Below are 26,211 nucleotides of genomic sequence, written 5' to 3' on the forward strand. Positions count from 1 at the left end.
ATGGTGTCGTGTGTCTGTGTGCAGTTTCAGTAGATCTTCTGTTAGAGACTACAGAAGTGCCGGCGGTGGTGGTGCACACACTTAATCCCAGCACTCAGGAGGCAGAAGCAGGCAGATCTCAGCCTGGTCGGCAGAGCGACTTCCAGGACAGACTCCAAAGCTACACCGAGAAACCCTGTCTCGAAAAACAACAAACAAAAAGACCACAGAAAATATAAACATGAAATAATGGCCGCAGTTTGTGAATTCGGTATTAAGTACTTGAGAAAGAAATTAAGCTAAGTGACAATGTTTTCTGGTTCTTCTGTTCTTTGATATCATGCTGTTTCCCTACAGACTATGGCCCTGAGCCATGGGTCACGTGAGTGTTCCCTTCTGTTGCTTTTGTCAAGGTGTTTGTTGTAGCAACAGAAACAACAAAGACAAAACTACACCATTTCACACGTTCTGGTCTTAAGGCCCCCTATACTCTGCCCAACAAAGTTACAAATTCAGGTGTTCCCTGTAGTTGTTTTTTGTTTTCTGCTTGTCTGTTCATTTTTCTTTTCTTTTTTATTATTTATTAAAGATTTCTGTCTCTTCCCTGCCACCGCCTCCCATTTCCCTCCCCCTCCCCCAACCAAGTCCCTCTCCCAAAGAGCAATCAGGGTTTCCTGCCCTGTGGGAAGTCCAAGGACCACCCACCTCCATCCAGGTCTAGTAAGGTGAGCATCCAAACTGCCTAGGCTCCCACAAAGCCAGTACGTGCAGTAGGATCAGAAACCCATTGCCATTGATCTTGACTTCTCAGTATTCCTCATTTTTCTTTTCCTGGGCCCACCACCCAGCTCCCAAATAATTACATGGTTACTTCTTACTTAGGAATGCCTGGCCTTAGCTTGGCTTGTTTCTAGCCAGCTTTTCTAGCATAAATTATCCAATTTCTCTTTAACTACATTTTTGCCTCTGGGCTTTTTACTTTCAGCTATCTTTCTTTTTTTCTATTCCGTGGCTGGCTGGCTGGGGGACAGGTCCCTGGCGTCCTCCTCTCCTTCTTTTTCCACCTCTCACCCTAGTCCCTAGATTTCTCCTATTTATTCTTGCTGCCCACCTGCCTCACCTGTTTCTCTCTCCTGCCTCGCTATTGGCCATTCAGCTCTTTATTGGCCCAATCAGGTGTTTTAGGCAGGCAAAGTAACACAGCTTTACAAAGTCAAACAGATGCAACATGAAAGAATGCAATACGTCTTTGCATCATTAATGACAAATGTTCCACAGCATAAATAAATGTAACATATCTTAAACTGATATTTCACAGACATTCCCACGACCCCTCCCTCAGCTGTAATAATAAGCTGGAAGGCTCAGAGCTCAAGAAAACACTTACTTACATGTGTCCATAAAGGATACATAAAGGATGTATAAAGGATACATCTCAGGAACATACCCTTAGTTTAAAAAAAAAAAGCTGGGCACTGTTGCGATTTAAAAGTAGGTCCACACTAGCCCAGAATGGAGTACAGCAGAGGTTTATTTATTTGGGAGCATAGATCTGCAGGCATCTGCGTGCTCGGGGAACTGGAACCGAGTCCAGCAGCCCAGACACCACAGCACATAACCAGAATCCCAACACTACTGAGGCAGAAGGATTATGGATTTGAGGCAAGCTTGGGGGACACAGCAAGACTCCTTGGGGGAAAAAAAAGCTGGGCTGAAAACTCAGCAGTTAAGAGCACTTGCCATTTCTGAAAGGACCCACTGTGGCTCACAACCGCCTGTCACTCCTGCTCAAGGGATCCAATGCTCTCTTTGGGCCTTTGAGCACCAGGCATGTGTATGATGTACATATATATACATGCAGGCAAAAAGCATTCAAGCACATAAAATAAAAATAATCTTAAAAGTAAGTGTTTATAAATTACTATTATGACCAAGGTATAACTAAGTAATCGCGTATGTGCTTTGCATGTTCAATGTGTTTTGCATGTGTGATACCTAGCACACACCCCCAATTGTATCTAGCAGCAAGTACTATAGACCTTAGCTTGAGCTGTTATATCAAAATCCCATGAAGTGTATGGGTTAGCAACAACAGAAAAGTACTTCCCTCACTGCTGGGACCTGTAATTCCAAGAGCAGGCTGTCAGCGCAGGTGGTTTCTGGTGAACACGCTCTGCCAGGCTTCCGGCTACTATCTCTTGTAGGCAGAAAGAACTGTAGCGCGGAAAATAAAAACCCAGAGACAGATGTTGGGGTTCAACCTCAAGATCAGAAAACAAAGCAGCCAGCCACTGGCTCTCACCTCTACCTCAGACTGAAAATAGGCTATCCCGCCTCCATGAATCCTCAGATTGAGACTGAGCATGAGACCTGACTCCTCCCATTTTCTATTTCTCTCTAATGCTGGGATGAAAGGTGTGTACAACCACTGCCTGGCCTGTATGCTGGCCAGTGTGGCTGCTTTGCACTGATCTTCAGGCAAACTTTATTTATTAAAACACAAATAATATAGCGCTATAAAGTACCGGGTGGTGTGGCCTCTGGAAAGGGCGCTCATCCCACTTGTTAGGGCTCCACCCTTGGGACAATTAGCTCTCAGAGGTTCTGTCCCCCACAAACAGTCACTATGGGGATTAGACTTAAAGATCTGAATTATGAACAGACACAAGCATGCAGTTTATAGCATGTGAAACTTAACAGCAGTAAAGTCAACTAAGAAGCTTAGAAAATTGTTTGTTTGGTGTTTTTTTTTTTGCTGTTGTTTTTTACTTTTTTGAGACAGGGTTACTATGTAACCCTGGATGGCCCAAAACTAACTCTGCAGCCCAGACTAGCCTTTAACTCATAGAGATCCACCAGCTGGCATCCTGAGTGCCACAAATTAAGGTGTGCCCCGCTACACTTGGCCTGACATTTGGATTTTAATAGATGTCTAGCAATTTCTTTTTTTTCTTTTTTTCTTTTGGTTTTTCGAGACAGGGTTTCTCTGTAGCTTTGGAGCCTGTCCTGGAACTCCCTTTGTAGACCAGGCTGGTCTCGAACTCACAGAGATCTGCCTGCCTCTGCCTCCCAAGTGCTGGGATTAAAGGCGTGTGCCACCACCGCCCGGCTGAGCTAGCAATTTCTATAAGAACACTTTTTCGTGGGCCTTTCCCCTTCTGATAGCCCAAGTAAGCAAACCTCCCGCAGGAGTGACCAGGGCTATCTCAGCTGATTCTGATCCAGTCCAAGATCACATGCCTGGCATTTTCAAAGGTGTGAGTTCAATCCCCAGAACCTTAAAAAGAAGAAAAGGGCCAGGCGGTGGTAGTACACGCCTTTAATCTCGGCACTCGGGAGGCAGAGGCAGGCGGATGGTCTACAAGAGCTAGTTCGAAGACAGGCTCCAAAGCTACAGAGAAAAGGAGGAGGAGGAGGGGTGAGAGGGGGAGGGGGGGAGGAGGAGGAGTTAAAATGAAGAGGTTAAACCGTAAGTTACTAATATAGAGTAAAAAGTAATCATTATTTTTGTAGTTTCAGGGTTCAAATCCAAGAGCTATTCCACGATAAGCATGCATTTTTATATGCTATCTTTTAAACATCTTTCCATAGCATATGTGGAGCTTTTTGTTCTTTTTAATTAACTGGGTAACAGATATACCATAATTTATTCTTTTTTTTCCCCCTAGAGAATCTATGCCAGGCTGGCCTCCAAGTGCCTACACAGGTGGGGATTTGAACTACTGATCCTTCCTTCTCTGCTTCCCCAGTGCTAGGATTCCAGGTCAGCACCGCCACTCCCAATTTACACAGGGGCTGAAACCGATCCCAAGGAAACCGCTCTTGGAGCTGTGCGACAATTCCAGCCCGGGGTCCTTCAGGCAGAAGCGTGTCCGGCTTCGTTGTGACCGCCGAGTCCTTCAGGCAGGAGTGCGGCCGGCTAAACGGTGACCTCGGGGTCCTTCGGGCTGCGCGGAGCCGGCTAGGGAGGGCGGACGGGCGCTTGTGCGCAGGCGCTTGTGCGCTGACTTCCAGTGCTCGGGCGGAGTTTCAGTCTTTCTGCGCGCGGACATGGTGAGAGCTGGATGGGGTTGGTGCTCGGGAGTCGGGCGGCCGGGCTGGCTTGGCAGGGTGCGGCGGGAGGGCCTGCAAGGCTGATGCTCTCTTCTGGAGCCCAGGCTGGCCTAGAGCCCCCTGCCATCCTCCTGCCTCCGACTCCTCAGGCCGGACTGGGAAGGTTCCTTGCGATTGCTCAGCGTTTTCCGCAGCTCCTCTGGGCGGCCTGATTTTGTTCCCTGCAGCAGGGATTTTGGGTGTGCCTGTGTCGTCGTTTTCTAACCCCCCCCCGCCCCTCTTTATACCAGATTTTGAATGCTTTTTGTAAACAATAATATGGGATATATAGATTTTTGAAAATCGTTAAAAATACTGTTTCAAAGCTAAGGATTTTTAACTGGAAAGAGAGCTAGCCAGCCTAGGCCCACACCGGAGGCAGAGGCAGGCGGATCTCTTGATTTCGAGGCCAGCCTGGTCTACACAGGGAGTTCAAACGAGGCAGGCCTTCATAGCAGAGATGGTGAATCGAAATTTTGGTAATTCGTTTGACCTACTTGTGGTTGGTAGCGAGGTAGACTCTTAGATGGTAGTGGGGGCAACATTTGAGGACTCTAGGTGTTCTGAAATCTCAACCTCGTTGAGCGTGCCTGCGTTCGACAAAAACGGTCATTTCAGGTCAGTGATGAGCTGGCATGTATTCTGAATCTAAAGTTGATTATTAACCACTTTAGCTCTAGAATTACTCTGAGACCTGAAGATGCCGGGCACATTTGAGGCTGGGTTGTTTTCAGGACGATGAAAGCAATGTAAAGAAAAAACCTTAGGCGGATGTTAAGCGTGTATATAAAGGGTCAGACCATGTGAGTACTGACGAAATCTGCTTGTTTACTGCAAGGGTACACCGCAGAAGGATGTCACCATCAAGTCAGACGCTCCTGACACCCTGTTACTGGAGAAGCATGCCGATTACATTGCCTCCTATGGCTCCAAGAAGGATGATTATGTACGTAGATTCTCAGACTAACACCTTTAAGAAGTATTTGGCTGGTTTCTTCAGCACTATCTCACTGCAGAGGGCTGAAGTCTAGCTTGATAGGTGTGCCTTGTATACCAGAAATGTTGACAGAGCGCTTCCTGGCACTCTGAAGTAGGGTTGGATTTGCCGGCAGGAGAGTCTGCTCCTTTCTGGCTCAGGTATAACCTTGAAGGTCAATGATGTGTTGGCATGTATTATCTGAATTTTGCTGATGTGTAATAACACTTTAGCTCTAGAATTACGCTGAGACCTTAAAAAGGTTTTACCTAAACTTTATATAGTGTGTTCCTGGGGAAATAAATAATGGCAGGAAAAGTTGGAGTTGCCACGCACCTGTGATCTAAGCGTCCAGTGGCTCACTGGAGGGAAAACCATGCTAAGTGGAGAGACCTCCAAAGGGGCATCATTGTGTAGAAATGCTTTCCATACAGCATCTGTATATCCGGGTCTTACAGAAGTGTAGTGCTGGTAAACGCTTGGTTATATCCGTAACTTCTTAGCTGGGCATTCATTTTAGGGTGATTCTAGTCCTGTGGACTTCCCTGTCAGCTGTCCACCTGGCTACTCTAAGCCCAGGGTTTGGCTTCCCACATGCCAGGGAGGTCCTCACCTGAAGAAATACCTGTAAACTGGGCCATGCTTTATTTGCTGCAGCATGAGGTTCTGGGATCCATGTATGGTTCCATCGTCAGCAGTGTTTACCTTTCCATATGCATAGGCTTCATTTGTAAATGACAAGAATTGGGTGTTTGGCAAAAGAGTAGGAATATTGGTTTCTTTTGCCTAATAAACCTGCAGTTGGCGCTTGGGAAACCAAAGCCTCACTTTAGTTGCTCCCAGTTAGCTTCAGTGAGGTGGATTGTATGTGAAACGGCCCTTTTAGGAGTTTTGATAAATTGAAGAAACTTCTCTAGGAATACTGTATGTCTGAGTACCTGAGGATGAGCGGCATCTACTGGGGCTTGACGGTGATGGACCTCATGGGACAGCTCCATCGCATGAACAGAGAGGAAATCCTGGTGTTTATCAAGTCGTGCCAGCATGAGTGTGGGGGTATAAGTGCGAGCATTGGGCACGATCCGCATCTTCTCTACACTCTGAGCGCTGTCCAGGTAGGCGCCTGTGACTCGATCCCTGGGGCTGGAGTTGGGATTTATGGGGAGGGTCAGTTAACTTCCTTCTAGTCCTTTGTACAAGGTCAGTGATGTCTGTCAAGGCATGTATTAGCTGAATGCCAACATGATGCTTTTTCAGAGACTGAGACCTTGGAGGGGACATTTCCTCAGTATGTAACTGAAACTGACTTCAGGTGAAATTGATTTTTGTGAAGAGCCAAAGGATGTTTAAGTCCTGCCTCTTCTTGAGTTTCTTAGATTATCAATGGTTTGTGTAGCAAAACATTGTGATTAAAGGTTTGGAATGACTAATTTTCACTCAGGGTTAAATTAATGGTGGCTTAGATACAGAACGAATCTGCTATACTTATATCTTTCAGATTCTCACGCTGTATGACAGCATTAACGTCATTGACGTGGATAAGGTTGTGGCCTATGTTCAGAGTCTGCAGAAAGAGGATGGTTCATTTGCTGGAGACATTTGGGGTAAGCCTGGTTTATCTACTCCATAATCAGAACATCTTTGTCTTGGTAGTAATCCTAAGATTTCAAGTTGTTCCATCTTTTCAGGTCCCACTAAGCAGTTGGTCTATCTGGAGTAAATGGCCTGCTGGAGGTCCCAGCATGCCCGTGCTGGCTTGTCAGCACCCACTCTAAAAGATAAGGTAGGTTCACGTTTATCCCCAGTGTTTGGGGCTTTGAAGGGCTGAACTCCCTGAAAAGTCTTGAAAAGTTTATCTACTCAGTAAATACCTGAGTTGAGATGTAGAAAAAAATTTGATCTAGATAATTTCTTTTGGGACGAGACAGACAGAATGCAGGCCTGAGACCAGCTGCTTTGTGGGATGTGAACCTTTTTTATAAAGTAGGGTGTTAATGTATTAACTTGAATTTATTAGCATATAAACCTTGCATTTTATAGGTTCCTTCCCTCTCTAAATAGCTTGGAGGGCCCAAAAGACTTTGTTTTTCTAGCTGGTTTTCTTGGGTTTTGGGGTAAGATAGCCTGGGCTTTGGGAAATTGAGTGAGCATGGTTCAGAGTTTGTTCATTGGAAACTTGTATTGATGTGACTACCTTGGCTCTTTGTCTTCTAGGAGAAATTGATACCAGATTCTCATTTTGTGCAGTGGCAACTTTGGCTCTCTTGGTAAGCTTTAAATGTTGTGTTGGGGGACCTCATTAAACATTTATGAGGGCTCTGGGTGATTGTAATAGGTTTTACTTGTTTTGTAGGGCAAGCTTGATGCTATTAATGTGGAAAAGGCCATTGAATTTGTTTTGGCCTGTATGAACTTTGATGGTGGATTTGGGTGCAGACCAGGCTCCGAATCTCATGCCGGGCAGGTAATATTGCTATTTAATAAAATTTAGAGGAAATAACAGTATTAAAAGATGACGGGTGTTTTATGATAATATTGTGTCGTGAATGGCCAGACCTTGTGAGATCAGGAAAGTGGTTTGGGGCGTGTCCTACGTCTGTCTGTTAGTTGCAGGCTGTTGGATTATAGATATGAATCTCCACCTGTGACCTTAATATATACAATGAAAACATTCTAACAAAACCCACTGAGTTAGCAAAGTTAGCAAATATTTGCTTGCCCAGAGAACATAATTTAAGTTGTAAATTAATTGACCATTAAATTCCAAGTATAGCATTTCACTGTGACAGGGAATCCTAAAATACACCTTATACAGGATGGAGTTTTAGTCATCTTGGTAGCGTCTGTCACTTCCTATTAAGTTATACCTGTGCACTTTATGTCTGTAATTTTAGATCTATTGTTGCACAGGATTCCTGGCGATAACCAGTCAGTTGCATCAAGTGAACTCTGACTTACTTGGTTGGTGGCTTTGTGAACGACAGCTGCCCTCAGGCGGACTCAATGGAAGACCTGAGAAGGTATTACTTGTGCTGGCTTCTTGTTACAGCCTTGAGTGGGTGGTGTCCTGTGCTTAAAACTCACTTGTGTTTTCTGCAAATATTCCTTAAGGAGAGTGAGCAGTCATGATAGAAGTAGAAGTTGGGGTTCTTATGAACCACAAGTCCATTTCCAGGCTTGGAATGTGTAGGTGCTACCATGGCATTCACAAGTGATACAGGGGTTGGGCGTGGCTCAGCCTGTAATTGAATCACTGGGGAGACTTGGTCATGAGATGCTTGTGTGTTTGAAGCCACTCTGGTCTGGTCTACTTAGAGAGACCCAGGATAGATAGCCAGGGCCACATAGAAAAGACCCTGTCAATAAATAAAAGGACCATGGTGAACATTTCAAATATAGTTAACTCTGAATCCAGACTGCTCAGGTAGCATGCCTGGTAGCCACAGAGTAGCTGTGTTCTGTTCATTTAGCTAGCACACATCAAAAGTAAAATAAAAGTGAACTTAAATGTGTTCAACATCCCAAAGCTGCTGTAGACACTGAGATCCTCTGAGTGAAGGATGTTTATTTCTGCAGAGCATTTGATCTTGTAGCCGTGTAATTTGTTTGCTTGTGGATAGTGCTGGCACATGCAGAAATTACAGAATGTACAAACTAGCATTTGTACTTATTAACAACTGAATGTAGTTAGTTGCTGTGTGAGAGGAGCAGAGAGAACCTGTGTGTGCTAACTTGATGTGCTTGTGAGTGAGGGAGCTGTGTGCACATGTATGTTTGCCATCTAGTACTAAAGTGGGGTGGGTACCAATGTATGGGTAGTGGTTTCAACCTGCCACAGTCTGACTGGTTTCCCCTTCTAGTTACCAGATGTGTGCTATTCCTGGTGGGTTTTGGCCTCCTTGAAGATAATTGGGAGGCTTCATTGGATTGACAGAGAAAAGCTGCGCAGCTTCATCTTAGCATGTCAAGATGAAGAGACCGGAGGCTTTGCTGACAGACCCGGAGATATGGCAAGTACAATTCCATGGTTCTGCAGTTTTTCATTGTTGGCTCAATTTTATGATTGTGGGCCTTTTGGTTATAGAGCTAACATTTGGTCCAAAGGTTGCTCTGAGTTTTTGTGAATTTGTAACATAAAGGCTAGAGCTTATAGAAATTTCTTACAATACTGTTTGTGAGGTCCTGCATGTTAAAAACTTTTTAGCTGTATACAAAAATGACTAAACTTGATTCTGTGCAGAGTTCTTACCTTTCACTGTTATGAACTGCCCACAGGTGGATCCTTTTCATACCTTATTTGGCATTGCTGGATTGTCACTTCTGGGAGAAGAACAGATTAAACCTGTTAGTCCTGTCTTTTGCATGCCTGAAGAAGTGCTTCAGAGGGTCAATGTCCAGCCTGAACTAGTGAGCTAGAGTCAGACAGGCATGGGAAGATGTGTGCAGTTGAACCTGGATTGACTGTTAATATTGTATATCATGTTAATGCAATCATAATTATATGTGGTATAAAATACATTGTATTTAGATCTTCTGTAGTGTCCAAACATTACAGTTTTAGTCTACTTGAAGTTTGTTTTGATGTCTTCATAACAGCAAGCTTAAGAGCTGGTATTTAATTGATGCCTCCCCATGTCCTGTTGACCTGTAATGATTGATGGAAAATGATTTTTGTTAATACAAGTGAGTAAAACTCATTTAAATAAAAGATGTACAAAATGTTGAGTGGCTCTTGAGTATGTAGCTGTTTACTTAGAAATGAAACATTTACTTTGTTTCTAACGGATTATCTCAGAACTCATGAGATGCACAGGTTGGGCTCTGGGTAAATGTTTCAGGGAACTCAGGTCTATTAAAGTTCAGAGGCGTGCAGGTATCTAAGTCACCAATGGTCCTAAAAGTAATTATTTTTGCTCCCCCACCAAATGAATTGGTTTACTGAATGGGTTTAGGTGGAACTGTTTCTTGAATCTCTGGAAACTTTGGACATTTGAGATTATATTGAGGTTGAATATGATTAGGTGGATTGGTCAGATTAGGGGAACTGTTGGGTCAGATAAATGCCAAAGGAAGGGAATAGCGCCATCGCCCTCCCCTCTGCCCTTAAACAGTCCCACTTGGCACTAGACAACAGTCATTTCACACTGAGTGCTAGGATTCTGGGCATCCACCTGCATTCCAAGCAAGCAATCTGTCAAATGCATACACCTGATCTTTACAGGTTAGATAGGAGTTCAGTGTTCATGTGTTTACATAAGAGTTGCTTAAGTGTTTTAGTCAGACCATGAGGTTATAGAGTATAGTCTATATGTCCCGTTTATATTACAGTGAGTGAAAAAACAACTCAGTGGAGGTGCACACCTTTATTTCCAGCAGCCTGGTCTACAGAGCAAGTTCCATTACACACTTGGAAACTACTGAGAAATCCTGTCTTGAAAGTATTTAATTGGTGCTTGGTTTCAGAGGTTTAGTCCTTTAGGATGGCGGCCTGCAGGCAGACAGGTTGCTAACTTCTAACAACAGGATTGTAAGAGGAAGAAACTGCCTTGATTAGAAACCCCAAGGCCACACCTACTCTAACAGGCATTTCTGCTCTAGGCTTTCAAACACATTCTTACTCAAACCTTTGTACTGCATTGCAGTTCTCTATTTAGAGAACATTCATCCTAAATTCTGCTCCTGGGAGTTATTATATTTAAGGGCTGTAAAGTGTTTTCCAAAGGTTTAAGTGTAAGTCGATTTTCTTTTTCCCTACTCTGAAACTAATACTAGAAGTCAGACAATTGGATTGGTAACTGCTGGCTTTGCCATGTGTGTTGCCATGTGTACAACACACCCTTATTGTAGGCACAGGGGTACGTGTATTGGGGATAGAATTGGTTCACGTGTTCGGTCCAGTGCTTGGCTAGTGTGAAAATTAAAAGCCTGTTGTGACAATTGGCAGCCAAGTTGATGGCCATTGCTGGGCCTTCAATTGTTGGCTTACCTGTGCTTTGAATAAAGTGCGGGGGTGGGGGCAAGAGAACAGAACAGCGCTTTCCTACACCAGCAAGGCAAAGGTAACGAACGGTTCACTCCGCGCCTGCGCTGTGCGTTTCCTGCGCCGTGAGCACACTGCGCCTGCGCCTGTTCTCCCGCCCTTTGCCGGAGGCGCGGCCTTGGAGCTTGCGGGTGCTCGAAGCCGTCTGTCAGGAAGGATTGAAGGATGCTGAGGCAGGAGGTCTCGTCAACCTCGAGTTCCCCACGCTGGACGACCCCTGGGAGGATGACCCTGCACACACGGCCCTTGGCCTCTGCGTCCCGGCCCAGCACAGAGGGCGCGGCGGCCGACATGAGCAGCAGCAGCAGCAGCCCCGTGCGGGCCACGCCAGGCAAGGATGGCTGACACCAGCAGCCGGGGCTTGGGTACCACAGCGGGCCGGGCCGGGCCGGGCAAGGGTGGCTGACACCATCAGCAGGGGCTTGGGTACCACAGCGGCCGGGCCTTCCTTGAGGATGCTAAGGGCAGTAACTACAAGTCTTTACTGATGGGGGTGGGGTTGTTCGCTCTTTAAACCCAACACTGGCGACCACAGTTGAAGGCTAGCCCAAACTATAGAATGAGCTAGTCTCAATTGCAAACCAAATAAAACACGGAGAAAGAAATCTCTTCACAACTGAGAGGAAGTGTGACCTAGCTCTGCTAACTAGTATAGCCATGTAAAGCTTCAATCACCTCTTGTTTTAGTAAGTTCTGTATGACCCAGGCTTCCCTTAAGTTCACTAATAGAAAATCCTGGCTTGAAATTTTCAAGCAATCCTGCTTTAGCCTTTTGAATGCTGGGTTATGCCACGAGCCACCAATCCTGGCTCAGTTTCCTCAAAAGAAAATGTCTTCACTTTTCTATTGAAACCCCTGTGAGTATGTGACAAGGGTCAGCAGGCAAGGGGACCAAGTTCCTGAGACAGTGCTCTACCTTCACCAGGTGGGCTCTAGGAGTCAGGCTTGGTGGGTCATCTCGCTGGTGCCCTACTTCCGTGAGTGAGACACTGTGTGTGTGTATGTTTTCTTTTAGTGGAGAGCTGAGCTTTGGCTGATGGGTTTTAGTACTAAAATGGGATGATAGCAGGTTAAAGTGAACATCCCATCTAATTCAGATGCTTGCTATTAAAAATAGGTCCTTCTGGGACAAAAGAGATGGCTCATCGGTTAAGGGCACTTAACGCTGTTCAATTCCCAGCATCCACATGGCATCAGATGGAGTTACAACTGTCTGTAACTCCATCTGATGCCCTCTTCTGGCCTCTGTGATGCTCAGGCATACATGCCGGCTGAACCCCCATACATTTAAACGGGTGAAAACATCCTTCAGGGTCAGTTCAACTCATGTGGAGGATAAAGCAAGGATTGGCTGACTGGATTTTATAAGTGAAGAAATACTTGTTGAAGTCTTCTATGTTTAATATTAGATTAAAAGTGTTTAAGGGAAACAAGCTTAAGAATTACGGAGGCATGATTCCTAAGTCATGAGGATGACCTATCTGTCTGACAATGCTGAAACGGGAATCTGGAACAGAACTGAGACACAAGACACATTTATTCTGTGTGTGTGTGTGTGTGTGTGTGTGTGTGTGTGTGTGTGTGTGTGCATGGTTGAATGTGTGGGGGCTTTTGGGAGTGAGCATGTGTGTGTGCGTGTGTGAGAGAGAGCATAACGTTTTCAAGAGTTTAAGTAAGATGAACAAAAGTTCAAAATGGCTTGTAATAAAGAATACTGGTAGAAAGAATATGTTCACCCTTTGACACTTAGAAATTCTGAGAAGACATAAAAGTTTATGCCTAAGAAGTTGTTAGATAATGGTGACATTTCTTTATTTTTACTTTGTAGAGTTGTATACTTTTTATGTATATGAGTTCTCTGTGTAGCCCAGGAGCTTGGTCTCAGATTCCCTGTGTAGCTCAGTTGAGACCTTTGAAGTTGAGTTCCTCCTACCTCAGACCCGCAGCACTGAAAATTGTAGGCGTGGGTGCTGCACTGGCTACTGCATGATTCTGAGTGTTTCTTATGACTGCGCTGTTTCTTACCAGCAGGAATCCTCTTCCATGGCTTTCTGCCTTATCCTTAAATGTGAAAGGACTGCATCAGCTAGGCTGGTGGAGGGCAAGCCTTGCTGGATGGTAACCAGCAGGGATCTGAACTCAAGTCCTCTTTGTAACCACTGAGTTGTACTGCTGACCTAACTTTTGAAGTTTTCTTTGAGATGGGAGTCTCTGTATATAACCCTGTATGTCCCCGAACTGGCTATGTCGGCCAGGCCTGCCTCAAACTCACAGAGTTTATTTTGTTTTTGATGCTGTTTGGGGAGCTTCTTTTCTTTTCAAGACAGTTTATTCTGTAGCCCTGGCTGTCCTGGAACTCAGGCCTGCCTGCCTCTGTGTCCCAAGAGCTGGGATTAGAGGCATGTACAACCAAGTCCAACTACTTTTGAATTTTTAAAGGGTTGAAAAAAAAATTCGAAAGTACTATTATTTTTTTGGCATGTGAAAATTATATAAAAATCAAATTTCAATATATAAAAATAATTTTGAAAACACAACATGTTTGCTGATTTATATACTACTACCCTACTATAGAACAGAGTCGAATGACTCTGTGTGTGTTCCACTAAGCAAGCCGACACCCTTGTCATCTGTCTGTTACTAGAAATCTTAACCCTGCCGTACAGTGTGGGAGATGAGAGAAAGCTGTAAATGAAAACCTGAACGTTATCAGGAAATGACGTCAGTAGACACCAGGAAACAGATGAGATGCCAGAGTCAATATTTAGAAGTGAAGTTTGGAAAGTCTGGAACTCTGTAGGCCACCAGTTAATGGGAAGGTAGAGGAAAAAGGACTTGGTCCAGGAAGGTAGTGTAAGGAGAGCAAAGACACATGGCATAGGAATCAAAGGGTGTGGAAGAGCCCTGCGTTTTCATTTGCTTGTTTGTTTGGAACTTGTGTGTTAGCAGACACAGCTAGGCTATTGATGTACACTGTGTGAAATGTTATGACATGGCTGTAAAGTAGGTAGCGTGTTGGCAAGCACCTGTCTGAGAAAGGGCTGGAGCCAAGAAAGCCTGAAGCTGACTGTGACACTGTTTGCATAGGCAGAGACACTTGGTGCTGGAGGGAAACTTCTGACTTTAGCAAGAGTAGGCTCAGTGGACTCATAGACTCAAGAGCCGTATCAGAATAGCTCCTTTAGTTTTTTTTTTTCACAAATCAACATCCTTTTAATGCAGCGAATCAGCAAACATTTGAAAATTGATCATTAATGCTATAGGTACGAAAAACATAGCTCCTTTAGTTTTGAAGCGAAGTTCCACGTGTTGGTCTCAGCTCACTCTTTGGGTCAGGATGACCTTAAACTTCTGAACTCCTTTCCTCCCCTCTCAAGTGCTGAGAGTACGGGTATGTATCACCACATTGGGAACCCAGAGCACTCTGCCCGCTGAGCTGCACCCCAGCCCCATGTCAGCATGTTTGCACGTGATTCTCAAGCCAGGTATGGTAGCACGTGCTGTAATTCCAGCACTCAGGAGACTGAGGCAGGAGGACCATAAGTTGAAGGCAAGTCTGGACTATAGATTGAGTTCAACCACAGCCTGAGATGCACAGCAGGATTTATCTTAAAAACAACAAACTGTTAGGTGGTGGTGGTGCTTGCCTTTAATTTGAGGCCAGCCTGGTCTACAGAGCAAGTTCCAGTACAGATAGGACTGTTACACACAGAAATTCTGTCTCAAAAAACTGACCAACCAAACAAATTGTCAGTGATCAAAAGAGACATGAAAGTAGAGGGGACTGTCTGGGAAGAGGAGGAGTTGGTAGAGTAGGAGGGTGCAAGAGAGTATAATAATGGAGATTGAATATGACCAAAGTACAATATATACATGTACAAAAATGTTATCAGGGAACTCACTATTATGATAATACAGACTAATAAAGTCATTATGAACACAGTTGTCAATCATTTAATTATTTGTTATAATTTTTAAATTATCAAATTGAATTTACAGAAAGTAGATGTGATAAGTTTTAGGATTAATACATAATTCCTTAATGCTAATCACTAAGAATTATTCATAAATTTTCAAATTTAGGTTCATCATTTGGAAACAAAAGATCTCATGCAAAACACACGGTTGCATCCAATCTTCCTATTGGTACAACAAGCTCATCTTCTGCACGAGATACCAGTTACCCACAAATATTTAGAACTCCGTTGTCTGCTGGAAATCCCCAGAGATCAGGCTATAAAAGTTGGACACCACATGTAGGATACTCAGGTAAAACTGGTGGAAGATAACCCTGATGTTCTTTTGAGAATTTTAAAGTTTGTAAATTATAAATTGGGTGGTTAGCTCACTTGCAAGTCATCCCTCATGGACACGGAGAACTGGATGACACGTGTGTCACTGGCCCCTGTGTAGCGACATGGCTACATGCTTCCTATTGTCAATAAATGTAACATCAGAGTATTTGAACTGTTTTGACAAAAAGGAAAAAGAATCTCTTTTGTGTGATATTGAAATGAAAACTTTGACCCTAAGAGTATTCTTGAGTGTTTTTCTAATACTAAAATTTTAATTTTTGTTTAAATGTACTCAATTTTGTTGAGGGATCAATTAATGGATGTTTGGTGTGCACCAATTCTCAAAGGCATATATAAGAATGCCTTGGCTACAGGGTGTGTAAGTGTTGCCTGACTTCCTGGGAAGGTAGGAGCAAACATCTGTCCACCCAGATAACCACCAAAGAGACCAAAGAAACGAGTCCACCCAACTCTAGCTTGAGACCTCAGCCCACTGAGATTGGGGGTAGGAAATGGGTGACTCAGAGCTGACATTCGCATCGCTAGCTCTGTCATTATACCTTTTACAGACTTGGGGATAGGTGTTTAGAACACCTACCTTTAGCGCCAGTCACCCCTCAACTCATGGCTGAGATCCTTTCACACCCAACCACAGACTCAGGATTTTTATGGTTATTGTACTTTCTTTTAGAAAGTACACTATATATGTATTTTGTTGATTTTTGTGTTCATTTACTGTATTCATTTTTCTGGGTCTTCTACAACAAGTACACGTTGATTGCATTAAATATTTATCTCCTTATCTGAGACCTCTCTACTTGCCCTGCTCTTGGCTCCTCTTCAGTTCTCGCCCCATAGTGTCTTTGCGTCCTGATAGTCTCACACTGTGTGCAGTTCTCGTGGACTAAGGCTCCTCAAATGGCCACTTAATATTACTAAGCTCTGTAGAGGGCAAACATGGCTTTCAGATATAGGTGAATAAGGTCATAGTGTTAGTGGTTGGGGATTAGAACTTCAGCGTATGAACATGAAGATAGAGTGAAGCCCATGGAACCGGCCACACTACATTCAGTACTCCTAATTTCTTCCCCATTGCCGTCACATCAAGTGTAAGTATGTGGGCATCATTGTGAGGGCTGCTGACATTTCTCTAGCAGTACCTCCAGCATTTCCCTTCGGCATTGCAGCCACCCTAAACACAGCAGTCTTTCTTACACTTGAGATTTCATACACGCGTTCGTTCATTCTTTCATTCATCTATTCATTCACTTACTAGTATTGTGAACCAAACCCAAGTTCTGACACGCGGTAGGCTCTTGCTCTTCCACTGACCCAATCTCGCAATCACCCTTAAAATAAATTGAGTAAATAACAGTACCTGTTTGATAGAATTTTGTAACAATTAAATGAAGTAAATAATTTAAGATGCCCTTGACATGTGATAAGCACTTAGTGAATGTTGATGCTTGGAGCTAGACACTGTGGTAGGTGCACAGCACGCATTTATGTGTATACACTTCCACTTGTTGCTTGCAGCCAGCTCTTGAGTAGACATGACAGTTACTACATTATCCTTTTTGCTTTATGGTTATTTATTATAAAATAATTTTAGCACTTATATGATAGGATAAGCTGAATAATATGTATTTTAACCCCAAATTCAAAATTCCCTTAATAACTTTATTTCATTAAATTGTAAAATAAACCAATGTATAAATTTATCTTCTATGTGTAAAATTAAGGCTTGGGATGTGAGCTCATCCCAGGAGTTAGAAAACTGTAACTAGATACAGGGATAGCCACCTCCAAGTTTTTTAAAACCTTACAAGCTGGCAGTGGTTGGTAGTATCTACCTGTAATCTCAATACTTCTTGAGAGGTAAAGACAGGATTGCCTCAAATCAGAGGCCAGTCTGTTCTCCTTAGCAAGTTCAAAGTTGCTAGGGATACACATTCTGTCTCAAAATTAAGGCAAACCATCCTTAATGTGAAGTTAAGTTTTGACATAATACTTTTTTTTTTTTGAGACAATGTTTCTCGGTGTAACATTCCTGGCTACCCTGGAACTCAATTTGTAGACCAGGCTGGCTTTGAACTCACGGGGATCTGCCTCCAGAGTGCTGGGACTAAAGGTGTGCACCACCACACTCAATCTGACACAATACTTTGAGCTTTAATAGTTTTATTTGTTTTGAGTAACAGAGTTTTTGTTTTGTTTGTTTTTTTTTAAAAAAAATGTTCACCAGGTGGTGGTGGTGCATGCCTTTAATCCTAGCCCATGGCAGTTCAGGACAGCCAGAACTACACAGAGAAAATTCTGTCTTGAAAAACTAAAGCTGATGGAGGAAGGTCATTGGCTAATAAAGGAACTGCCTTGGCCCATTTTATTGGTTAGAAGATAGGTGGTTGGAGTAAACAGAACAGAATGCTGGGAGGAAGAGGAAGTGAGGTAAGACGCCTCAGACAGAGACGCCATGCTCCGCTCTCCTGGGTAGACACGATTCAGCTCTGACCCAGGATGGACGTAGGCTAGAATCTTCCCAGTAAGCGCACCTTGGGGTGCAACACAGATGATTAGAAATGGGCTAAATTAATATGTGAGAATTAGCCTAGAAGAGGCTAGATAGAAATGGGCCAAGCAGTGTTTAAATGAATACAGTTTGTGTGTTGTTATTTCGGGCATAAGCTAGCAGGCGGCCGGAGTGCTGGGGATGCAGCCCCGCCGCTCAAATTACTACATAAAGTGAGCAGGCAAACAAAGATGATAAAGGCTCCTCTTTTGGATGTATTAACTAGACGTGGTACCTGTACAAGAGCAGTGCAAGGTCGAGGCTGCAAGATCAGCCACCATCCCCGCAGGTGGCACTAGAGGGATTCATTAGAGAAAAGCTGGGCGGTGGAGTGGTACTCTGTGTGGAGTGGGTGTTGGTCAGTGTGCATTGTGTTTCACCTGTGACGTTATCAAAGAATAAATAAAAGACAAAGAGAGCTAGATTCGGGGCTTTGAGGTCTTACATGAAGGAGTACAAACAGCCGTTGACATTCATGTGTATGTTTGACCTGCCAACTGTTCCCAGCCACGTCCTCTGCCGTGTCTGCACACACCCCGTCAGTCATCGTAGCCGTGGTGGAAGGAAGAGGGCTGGCCAGAGGCGAGATCGGGATGGCGAGCATCGACTTGAAGAGCCCGCAGATTATCTTGTCGCAGTTCGCAGACAACACGACGTATGCAAAGGTGCGTGTTCCTACAGCTACAAATTTGAAGTGGTTATAGACCACAAAAGAGAAAAAAAAAGCACATTAATTTAAAAAGTTTTGGATTGATAATAAATATTTGATAAACTCAGAATGATTTTGAGTTTAGACTGGTAAAAACCAGTGAGTAAAATATGCCCTATGTTTCTGATATTTCATATTTGTATTTAGGTGAAATTGTTTAATACATCAGCATTTGAAATACATTTTAAGTGCAACATTGAATTAGGACTTTTGGAGTGTATCTGCACATCTTAACAACTTGGTTCTTAGAATAATGCAGAACTGCTTTGGAAACTGTTCTTTGCCTACGTTTAGAAAATGATTATTTTAACATTTTCAGGTGATCACTAAGCTCAAAGTTTTATCACCTTTGGAAATAATAATGTCAAATACTGCTTGTGTTGTGGGAAATTCAACCAAGTTGTTTACGCTGGTCACAGAAAATTTCAAGGTAAGGAAGTTTTCATTCTGGTAGCATTCAAAATTTAGATTGCATTTCATGATATTATAAAAAGCAGCTGTTTGACTAGCTATATATTTAAGGTCCCAAGGTAGTCAATTCGTACAAATTGGAGTCTAATATATTACTAAAAATCATAAAATTTATTGAGAATACCCTCTATTTGACACCTGCATTCTACTTTAAGCAAAACAGAAAAATGTATTTGGTAGTTAAGAGGTGTTCTCATCTGATGTCTGTTGCTGTGGTATAACACGGACAAAAAGCTCCTTAGGGGAGGGAGCAGAAAACTACTTCAGCTTACAACTGCAAACTACAGACCAGGGGTGGGGGCAGAGGCAGGGGGACTCTGTGAGTTCTAGGCCAACCTGGTGTACATATTGAGGCCCATGACATCAAGGCTTTGTAGAGGGATCCTCCTGTATCAAAAACAACCAAACAAACAAAATATTAAAAAATTGTGGGGAACAATCCGTTATCACCAGGACATAAAGACAGGAATTTACACAGCTAGTGGTACTAACAAAATCCTGAATGGAGTAAAGGATCAAGCCATGAAAATATTTCAGATAAGCCGGGCGGTGGTGGCGCACGCCTCTAATCCCAGCACTCGGGAGGCAGAGGCAGGCAGATCTCTGTGAGTTTGAGACCAGCCTGGTCTGCAAGAGCTAGTTCCAGGACAGGCTCCAAAACCACAGAGAAACCCTGTCTCGAAAAACCAAAAAAAAAAAAAAAAAAAAAAAAAAAAAAAAAGAGTTCAAGGCCAGCGTTAACTACCCAGCCTGCAGTGAATGAGACTGTGGTTCAAAGACACTTCTCTCCCCAAGAAAATAATGGACAAGCAAGAAGGGAACAGTGGACTCTGGAGTATGCTCTGTTACGACTACCGGAGCCTTCATCAGGCAGGAACACACATGCCAGAACTTTTATAAGCATCTCATTTCATCTTCACAATAAGTATACAAGTCCTTTTATTCTAATTTTCTCTAAGTAAAATTCTGAAAAGTCAAGTAACTTTTCACATGCCATCCAGTTCAGAGTTAACTTCTTTCACTCTGAGGCTCATGCTCCTTCTACTTCGCATTGCTCCTGACTTAAGAAGCCTGCCTCTGCCTCCCGAGTGCTGGGATTAAAGGCTTGCGCCACCATCGCCTGGCTTGGCCTTGAACTCTTGATCCTCTGCCCTCACCTCAGTGTGGGATCACTCTTTTTTTTCAAAGTAGGTAAATTCTTAGTTCACAATGTTACTTTTGTTTTCCTCTCTGTTTCATTGAAGAAAGAGAGCCACTGTCATTGGACATGGTGTGCAGGTCACCCTCACCTGTTACACCTACCCTGTTCTGTGCCACGAGGAAGGAGAGAGATAGCACTTATGGCTTCTAAAGACTTTAATGAATCACCACATAAATGCATCAGTGATCGATTAGGGTTGCAGGACAAGGACTCCAGAGCTAGTTTCTCCTGGCAGCCTCAGGCAGGGACAGAAGCGGATTTATAAGCACAAAAGTCACAAACATTTGTTGCCAAGTTACAGTTACAATTTTCACCAATCAGGATTTAAAGGTTAGGGGCTTCCTTGAGTGTGTTCATCTTTGTCAACTGATCTACAATGTAAACTTCCCAGTCCAACCAATCAGATTCATTTGTTCCTCTGTTTCTAGGGACAGCCATAATGTTTGTAGAGAGCTAAAGACACACAATGACTATTTCTGTGGTTTAGGGAGGAGGGGGTCAGTTACTGGAAGTTACAGCTCCCCTGTGGCTTGGGAACCTGAACTTTGTTTTACCCTACATGTAAAATGGAGTCTGAAGTCAAAATGGCAGCACTTAGGCCAAGGTGCTTTTGCTCCCTTCAGACTGAACAAGGACATCAAGTCTCAAACAAAACTAAGCAAACAGTAAGATACCCAGGAGCTATTGCCTTACTTTGAATCATGTGCCCATGTAGATTTGATGGTGGAATTGATGCAATTCCATCATGGCACCGCCTAGGTCTAAGGGTGGGTGTGCCTTTCCTCAGTTAACTTAGAGAGGACCCGAAAAACCCATGTAATGTTTCTGTGGGATCCAGTTCCTAGATGCCAGAGACTCTCATGCTTATTGTTTTATTATAGTTCTTAATATATTCAGTTAAGTTCATGAAAGTAATTTCCAATTGAGAATTACAGATTGTACTGTCATTCACACAGAAAGATGGACAGCCATTTTCTTTCTTTCTTTCCTGTTTGTTTTCAAGATAGGGTCTCACTATATAGCTCTAGCTGTCCTGGAATTGACTTGTAGACCAGGCTGGCCTCCAGCTCACAGAGATCTACCTGCCTCTGCTTCCCAAGTGCTGGGATTAAAGGTGGATACCACTACTCTCAGCTTCCATTTTCATTTTATAAATGAGAAAAACTCATTTAAATATTGGAAACATTACATATTGGGAAGGTGTTTAATAAACCAGAGTTATTTTTGTGCAGGTCGTTTTGTTTTTAAGACAAGGTGTTACTCTACTTTGTACTCATGAAAATCCTCCTGCCTCAGCTTCTCCGTGTTGGGATTCTAGGTCTGATCCACTAGGCTTAGGTAAGAAATCGGTATTGAACAACAACATGACATTTAATGATTTATTTTAAAATTAAAATCTCTTTCAGAACGTTAATTTCACTACAGTCCAAAGGAAATACTTCAATGAAACAAAGGGCTTAGAGTACATTGAACAGTTGTGCATCGCTGAGTTCAGCTCTGTCCTGATGGAGGTGCAGTCCAGGTGAGCTGCAGCAGGTGCTCGCTCCTCCCCGGGGATCTCTCTGTGTCCTGATGGAGGTGCAGTCCAGGTGAGCTGCAGCAGGTGCTCGCTCCTCCCCGGGGATCTCTCTGTGTCCTGATGGAGATTCTGTCCTGATGGAGGTTCTGTCCTGATGGAGGTTCTGTCCTGATGGAGGTTCTGCCTGATGGAGGTTCTGTGCTGATGGAGGTTCTGTGCTGATGGAGGTTCTGTCCAGGTGAGCTGCAGCAGCTCTCTGAGTGCTCGCTCCTCCCCGGGGGATCTCTCTCTGTCCTGTACTTGCTGTATTACTGTCATCTAGAAAATGGCCTGGCCCACAATGCACATCTAGTTATTACCGAAATACATTTTTGTACAAGGTATATATTTATGATTTAATCATATTTAGATTATATATTGTAATTATATATTTAGATTTTCTCCAAATGAGTTATAATTTATTGCTTTGATAATAGCTGCTCATTTTCCTCATAGTGAAAATCTTAACTATAGGATGCTAGAAATTTGAGTCCCCGAAGAAAAACACACTTAGCCAGACATGGAGGCCCATGGTTGTGATCTTAGTTAGTACTCTAGGGGGCTGAGGCAGGAGGATTGTTGCAAGTTTGAGGTCAGTTAGAGCTATACAGTAAGTTCCTGGCTAGTCAGGCCTACAAAGTGAGACTGTCAGCCAGCCAGTGATGCCACATTCTTTTAATCCCAGCACTCAGGAGGCAGAGACAGGTGGATCTCTGAGTTCAAGACCAGTCTGGTCTACAGAGTGAGTTCTAGGACAGCCAGGACTACACAGAGAAACCCTGTCTTGAAAAAAAAAAAAACCGAAAAGAAAAGAAAAACAAATTACTGTTATTCTCTCTCCCCCTCACTCATTTTCTTTTTCCTCCCCCACCCACTCCATCTCACTCTGTATCCCTGACTGGCCTGGAACGTGCTGTGTAGACCATATTGGCCTTGCCCCTTCAATGCTGGGGTTGGAGACATTCACCACTCTGTCTTCTGATAAGCAGTTGCAAATGATGAACTTGAGAACACTGCTCTTTATAGCTGAGCGTGGGGCCCAAGCCTCAGCATTTGGAAAGACGATGCTCAAAGATTATGGTAGATTCCAGACAGTCCTAAACTAGAGTAAGACTGCTTCAAAAAACAAACAAATATTTGTCCATTGCTAAATAAGTTTTATAAGATTATTTAGTTTCCAAAATTGGCATTCTCGATATTTTTTTCTCTTTGGATTTAAGAAATCCTGTCTAAATGTTTTACATTTTCCTAATATCAAGGTGAATTGAATATCTCTTTCTGCTATCCTGAGTTTACACTGCTGTGCTGTGCTCCCTCACAGGTGTCCCTGCTGTGCTGTGCTCACTCACAGGTGTCCCTGCTGTGCTGTGCTCACTCACAGGTGTCCCTGCTGTGCTGTGCTCATTCACAGGTGTCCTTGCTATGCTCTGCTTCTCACAGGTATTACTGCCTCGCAGCTGCTGCAGCCTTATTAAAATATGTTGAATTCATTCAAAATTCAGTTTATGCACCAAAATCACTGAAGATTTATTTCCAAGGTAGTGAACAGACAGCCATGATAGATTCATCATCAGCCCAGAACCTTGAATTGCTTGTTAATAACCAGGACTACAGGTAAGGCAATCTGAGTTCTTATAAAATGTTATCGATTTCTGTGACTAGTTACTTGAAAGTTTGAATTAAATTAAGTTATTGGTGGAGAAATAGTAAATAAGCATTTTAAATTTCTGGTCTATTGTTGCTGAACCCAGATTTTCCACAAATCAGGTCTTCAAAAGAATTACGTTAACTAAACAACAAAACTCAACTCTTAAGTTGCTGAGATTGGGTGAGGGACACAAGCAAAGCAGATTAATAGATGCCTGTGTGAGCGCGGGTTCCCAGGACGTGGCTGTGCAGGGCCTGATCACTGTCTTGTGCTATCTTTAGCCATTAGCAACCACCCCTTGCCTGCCTCTGTTCTGTAGCACCCTGTGAGGAGCAGATGAAAGCCTTTGGAATGTAGGAACTGTATTTTCTACCAACCCAAAGGCCAAGGTCATCAGATATCGTCTGAGTCCTGTGGCTGAAATGTCTGCTTTGCTGTTTTCCTACTGTGCATCACCAGTGTATCACAGAGTGCCCCGATTTAGGACCTTCTTTGTTCTGTTATAATAAAAACTTTATGAAACTGTATCTGTGTTGGAATGTGGAGTTTGGGGCCTAAATCTGCATTCCTGGGTCATGGTCACTCCCATTTGGCTCTAGAATAAACCGTCTCTTCTCCCCTGTGAAGTAAGAGTTATACATGGGCAGAAGCTCATGGCCATGAGTCAGGTGGAAACAGATGGGTTTACGTTTAGCTGCCTCTTGGCACCACTGGCCTGTTGACAAACTTGCTCTACACTGCTTCTCCATTACCCTTCGTGTGTTATCAGAGCATGGAAAGTCAATGACCAACTCTGGTATTTATTTTTTTGTTTTTACATTGGTTAAAGTGTGTGTGTGTGTGTGTGTGTGTGTGTGTGTGTGTGTGCGCGCGCGCACGTGCACATGTATGATCTCACACATTTTAATGTGTGTATAAGTCATAGGACAAGTTACAAGAGTACCAACCATGTCTCCTTTTTCCACGTGGGCTCCAGCAATCAAGCTCAGGTCACCAGTCTTGGCGGCAGGCACCTTTACTCACTGAGTCACACTTTACTCACACCAGACCAAGATTCATTTTTATATATTTAACATTACTGTCTGTCTCTCCCTACTCTTTGTTTTGTCCTTAGTCATTTCAGTAGGTTGATAAAAATTATTGGCCATCAACCACTGGCTTGGGTAGGGTTTTATTGCTGTGAAGAGACACCATGACTACAACAACTCTTATAAAGGAAAACATTTAATTGGGGTGATTCACTTGCAGGTTCAGAGGTTTAGTCCTTTATCATCATGGCAGGACATGGTAGCATGCAGGTGGACCTGGTGCTGGAGGAAAAATCCTACATCTTGATTTGTAGGTTACAGGAAGTAAACTGTGGCGCTGGATGTAGCTTGAGCATGGGAGCCCTCAAAGCCCACCCCACAGTGACACACTTCTTCCAACAAGGCCACACCTATGCAAGAAAGCCACAGAATTAGGAACCCTGGCTGCCTTGTGTGCTCAGGCTTAGCATAGCAGATATTGTTGATTCTTATTAATCAGCTGTGGTTCAGTAATGTCATACTTGGGATCAAACCAGATGTACACTATACCTCTAGTACCAGCACTTAGGGGGTAGTTCGAAGTGTCATGAGTTCAAGACCATGCTGTGGTGTGTTACAAGTTCAAGGACAGTGTATGCTACTGGAGATCCTGTCTAATCAATAAAACACAAAAAAATGTAGGGTTTAGGCCTTAATTCAAATTTACTGAATTAGTAATTTGTCTGTATAATAAATTTGTTAATCACTGATATAGATTCTACGATTATTTAATTACCAAGTTAAAACGAAATTTTCTTGGATTTTTCTTTTTCTCCTTAATGAAATTTCCAACTTGTCTCTTGGAAGGAACAATCACACTCTCTTTGGTGTTCTAAATTACACGAAGACGGCAGGAGGGAGCAGAAGGCTGCGCTCTAACATCCTGGAGCCCCTGGTTGATGTGGAGACCATCAACATGAGGTTGGACTGTGTCCAGGAGCTGCTTCAGGACGAGGAGCTCTTCTTTGGGCTCCAGTCAGGTAAACGGAGCTTATTATTTGTTTATTTGACTGCAGCCCAGGTTGGTCTTCAAACCCGGACCTTCCTGCCTCCGTCTCCTTCATGTCAGGGTTATAGGCATGCACCACTAAGTCTAGCTTGCCTACAAATTCTATATAAATTATATAATAAAACCATATAATTTAGTATATAAATTATATATTATGTATAATTATAAATAATTTATATTTAAGTTATAATTATATTATAATTTATATAAATAAAAATGCAGTCAGTTTATTTATGCTTTTTTTGTTTAAGTTTCTGAAAGACAGGTCTTAAAGCTGTAAATTCTTGAAAAGTTTTTTTTTTTAAATCTTTAAAATGTGTTGTATATGGATGTTTTGCCATGTAGTGCATCTACAGACCTTAATGCATGTCCCCCTGGCCAAAAGGGGAATTCTTTGTCTATTTGGGATAGTGTTTATGTGTGCTACTCAGATAATACATGGCTATAGTCAGCTAGCTCATGATCTGTCATGGGCCCGATGCAGGCAGTGACCAGCCATGAGCTAACATTGTCTTATCAGGGAAGGCAGCCATCACAAGATCAGGGTCTCCTCTCTGCCCCATGACTGTATAGGACATAAACAATTGACTGGGGCTT

At 43.2% G+C, this 26,211-nt stretch overlaps 2 protein-coding genes and 2 non-coding genes across 4 annotated transcripts in view; all 4 read left to right on the plus strand.

Moving 5' to 3' along the window:
* Positions 1–4,008: 4,008 nt before the first annotated feature.
* Positions 4,009–9,772, plus strand: Rabggtb (Rab geranylgeranyltransferase subunit beta). The gene is made up of 9 exons (XM_075981041.1): positions 4,009–4,032; positions 4,910–5,017; positions 5,965–6,162; positions 6,546–6,651; positions 7,262–7,314; positions 7,401–7,511; positions 7,942–8,067; positions 8,908–9,057; positions 9,323–9,772. Exons 1-9 carry the CDS (start codon positions 4,030–4,032, stop codon positions 9,461–9,463), a joined length of 996 nt encoding a protein of 331 aa, XP_075837156.1. The 5' UTR covers positions 4,009–4,029; the 3' UTR covers positions 9,464–9,772.
* On the plus strand, positions 4,689–4,768 carry LOC142855179 (small nucleolar RNA SNORD45). Its single transcript, XR_012911442.1, has one exon. It is a non-coding gene; the product is annotated as a small nucleolar RNA SNORD45 (small nucleolar RNA).
* On the plus strand, positions 5,222–5,303 carry LOC142855178 (small nucleolar RNA SNORD45). Its single transcript, XR_012911441.1, has one exon. It is a non-coding gene; the product is annotated as a small nucleolar RNA SNORD45 (small nucleolar RNA).
* Positions 9,773–11,252: 1,480 nt separating the features above from the next.
* Positions 11,253–26,211, plus strand: part of Msh4 (mutS homolog 4) — a 54,313-nt gene continuing 39,354 nt past the window's right edge. Inside the window, exons 1-7 of the mRNA XM_075978961.1 lie at positions 11,253–11,427; positions 15,171–15,356; positions 18,459–18,616; positions 18,980–19,090; positions 21,739–21,854; positions 23,331–23,504; positions 25,413–25,585. Coding sequence (XP_075835076.1) covers positions 11,253–11,427; positions 15,171–15,356; positions 18,459–18,616; positions 18,980–19,090; positions 21,739–21,854; positions 23,331–23,504; positions 25,413–25,585 — 1,093 coding nt within the window. The remainder of the gene's footprint in view (positions 11,428–15,170; positions 15,357–18,458; positions 18,617–18,979; positions 19,091–21,738; positions 21,855–23,330; positions 23,505–25,412; positions 25,586–26,211) is intronic.

This window comes from Microtus pennsylvanicus, chromosome 7 (genome assembly GCF_037038515.1).
Source record: "Microtus pennsylvanicus isolate mMicPen1 chromosome 7, mMicPen1.hap1, whole genome shotgun sequence".
Taxonomy (NCBI): domain Eukaryota; kingdom Metazoa; phylum Chordata; class Mammalia; order Rodentia; family Cricetidae; genus Microtus; species Microtus pennsylvanicus.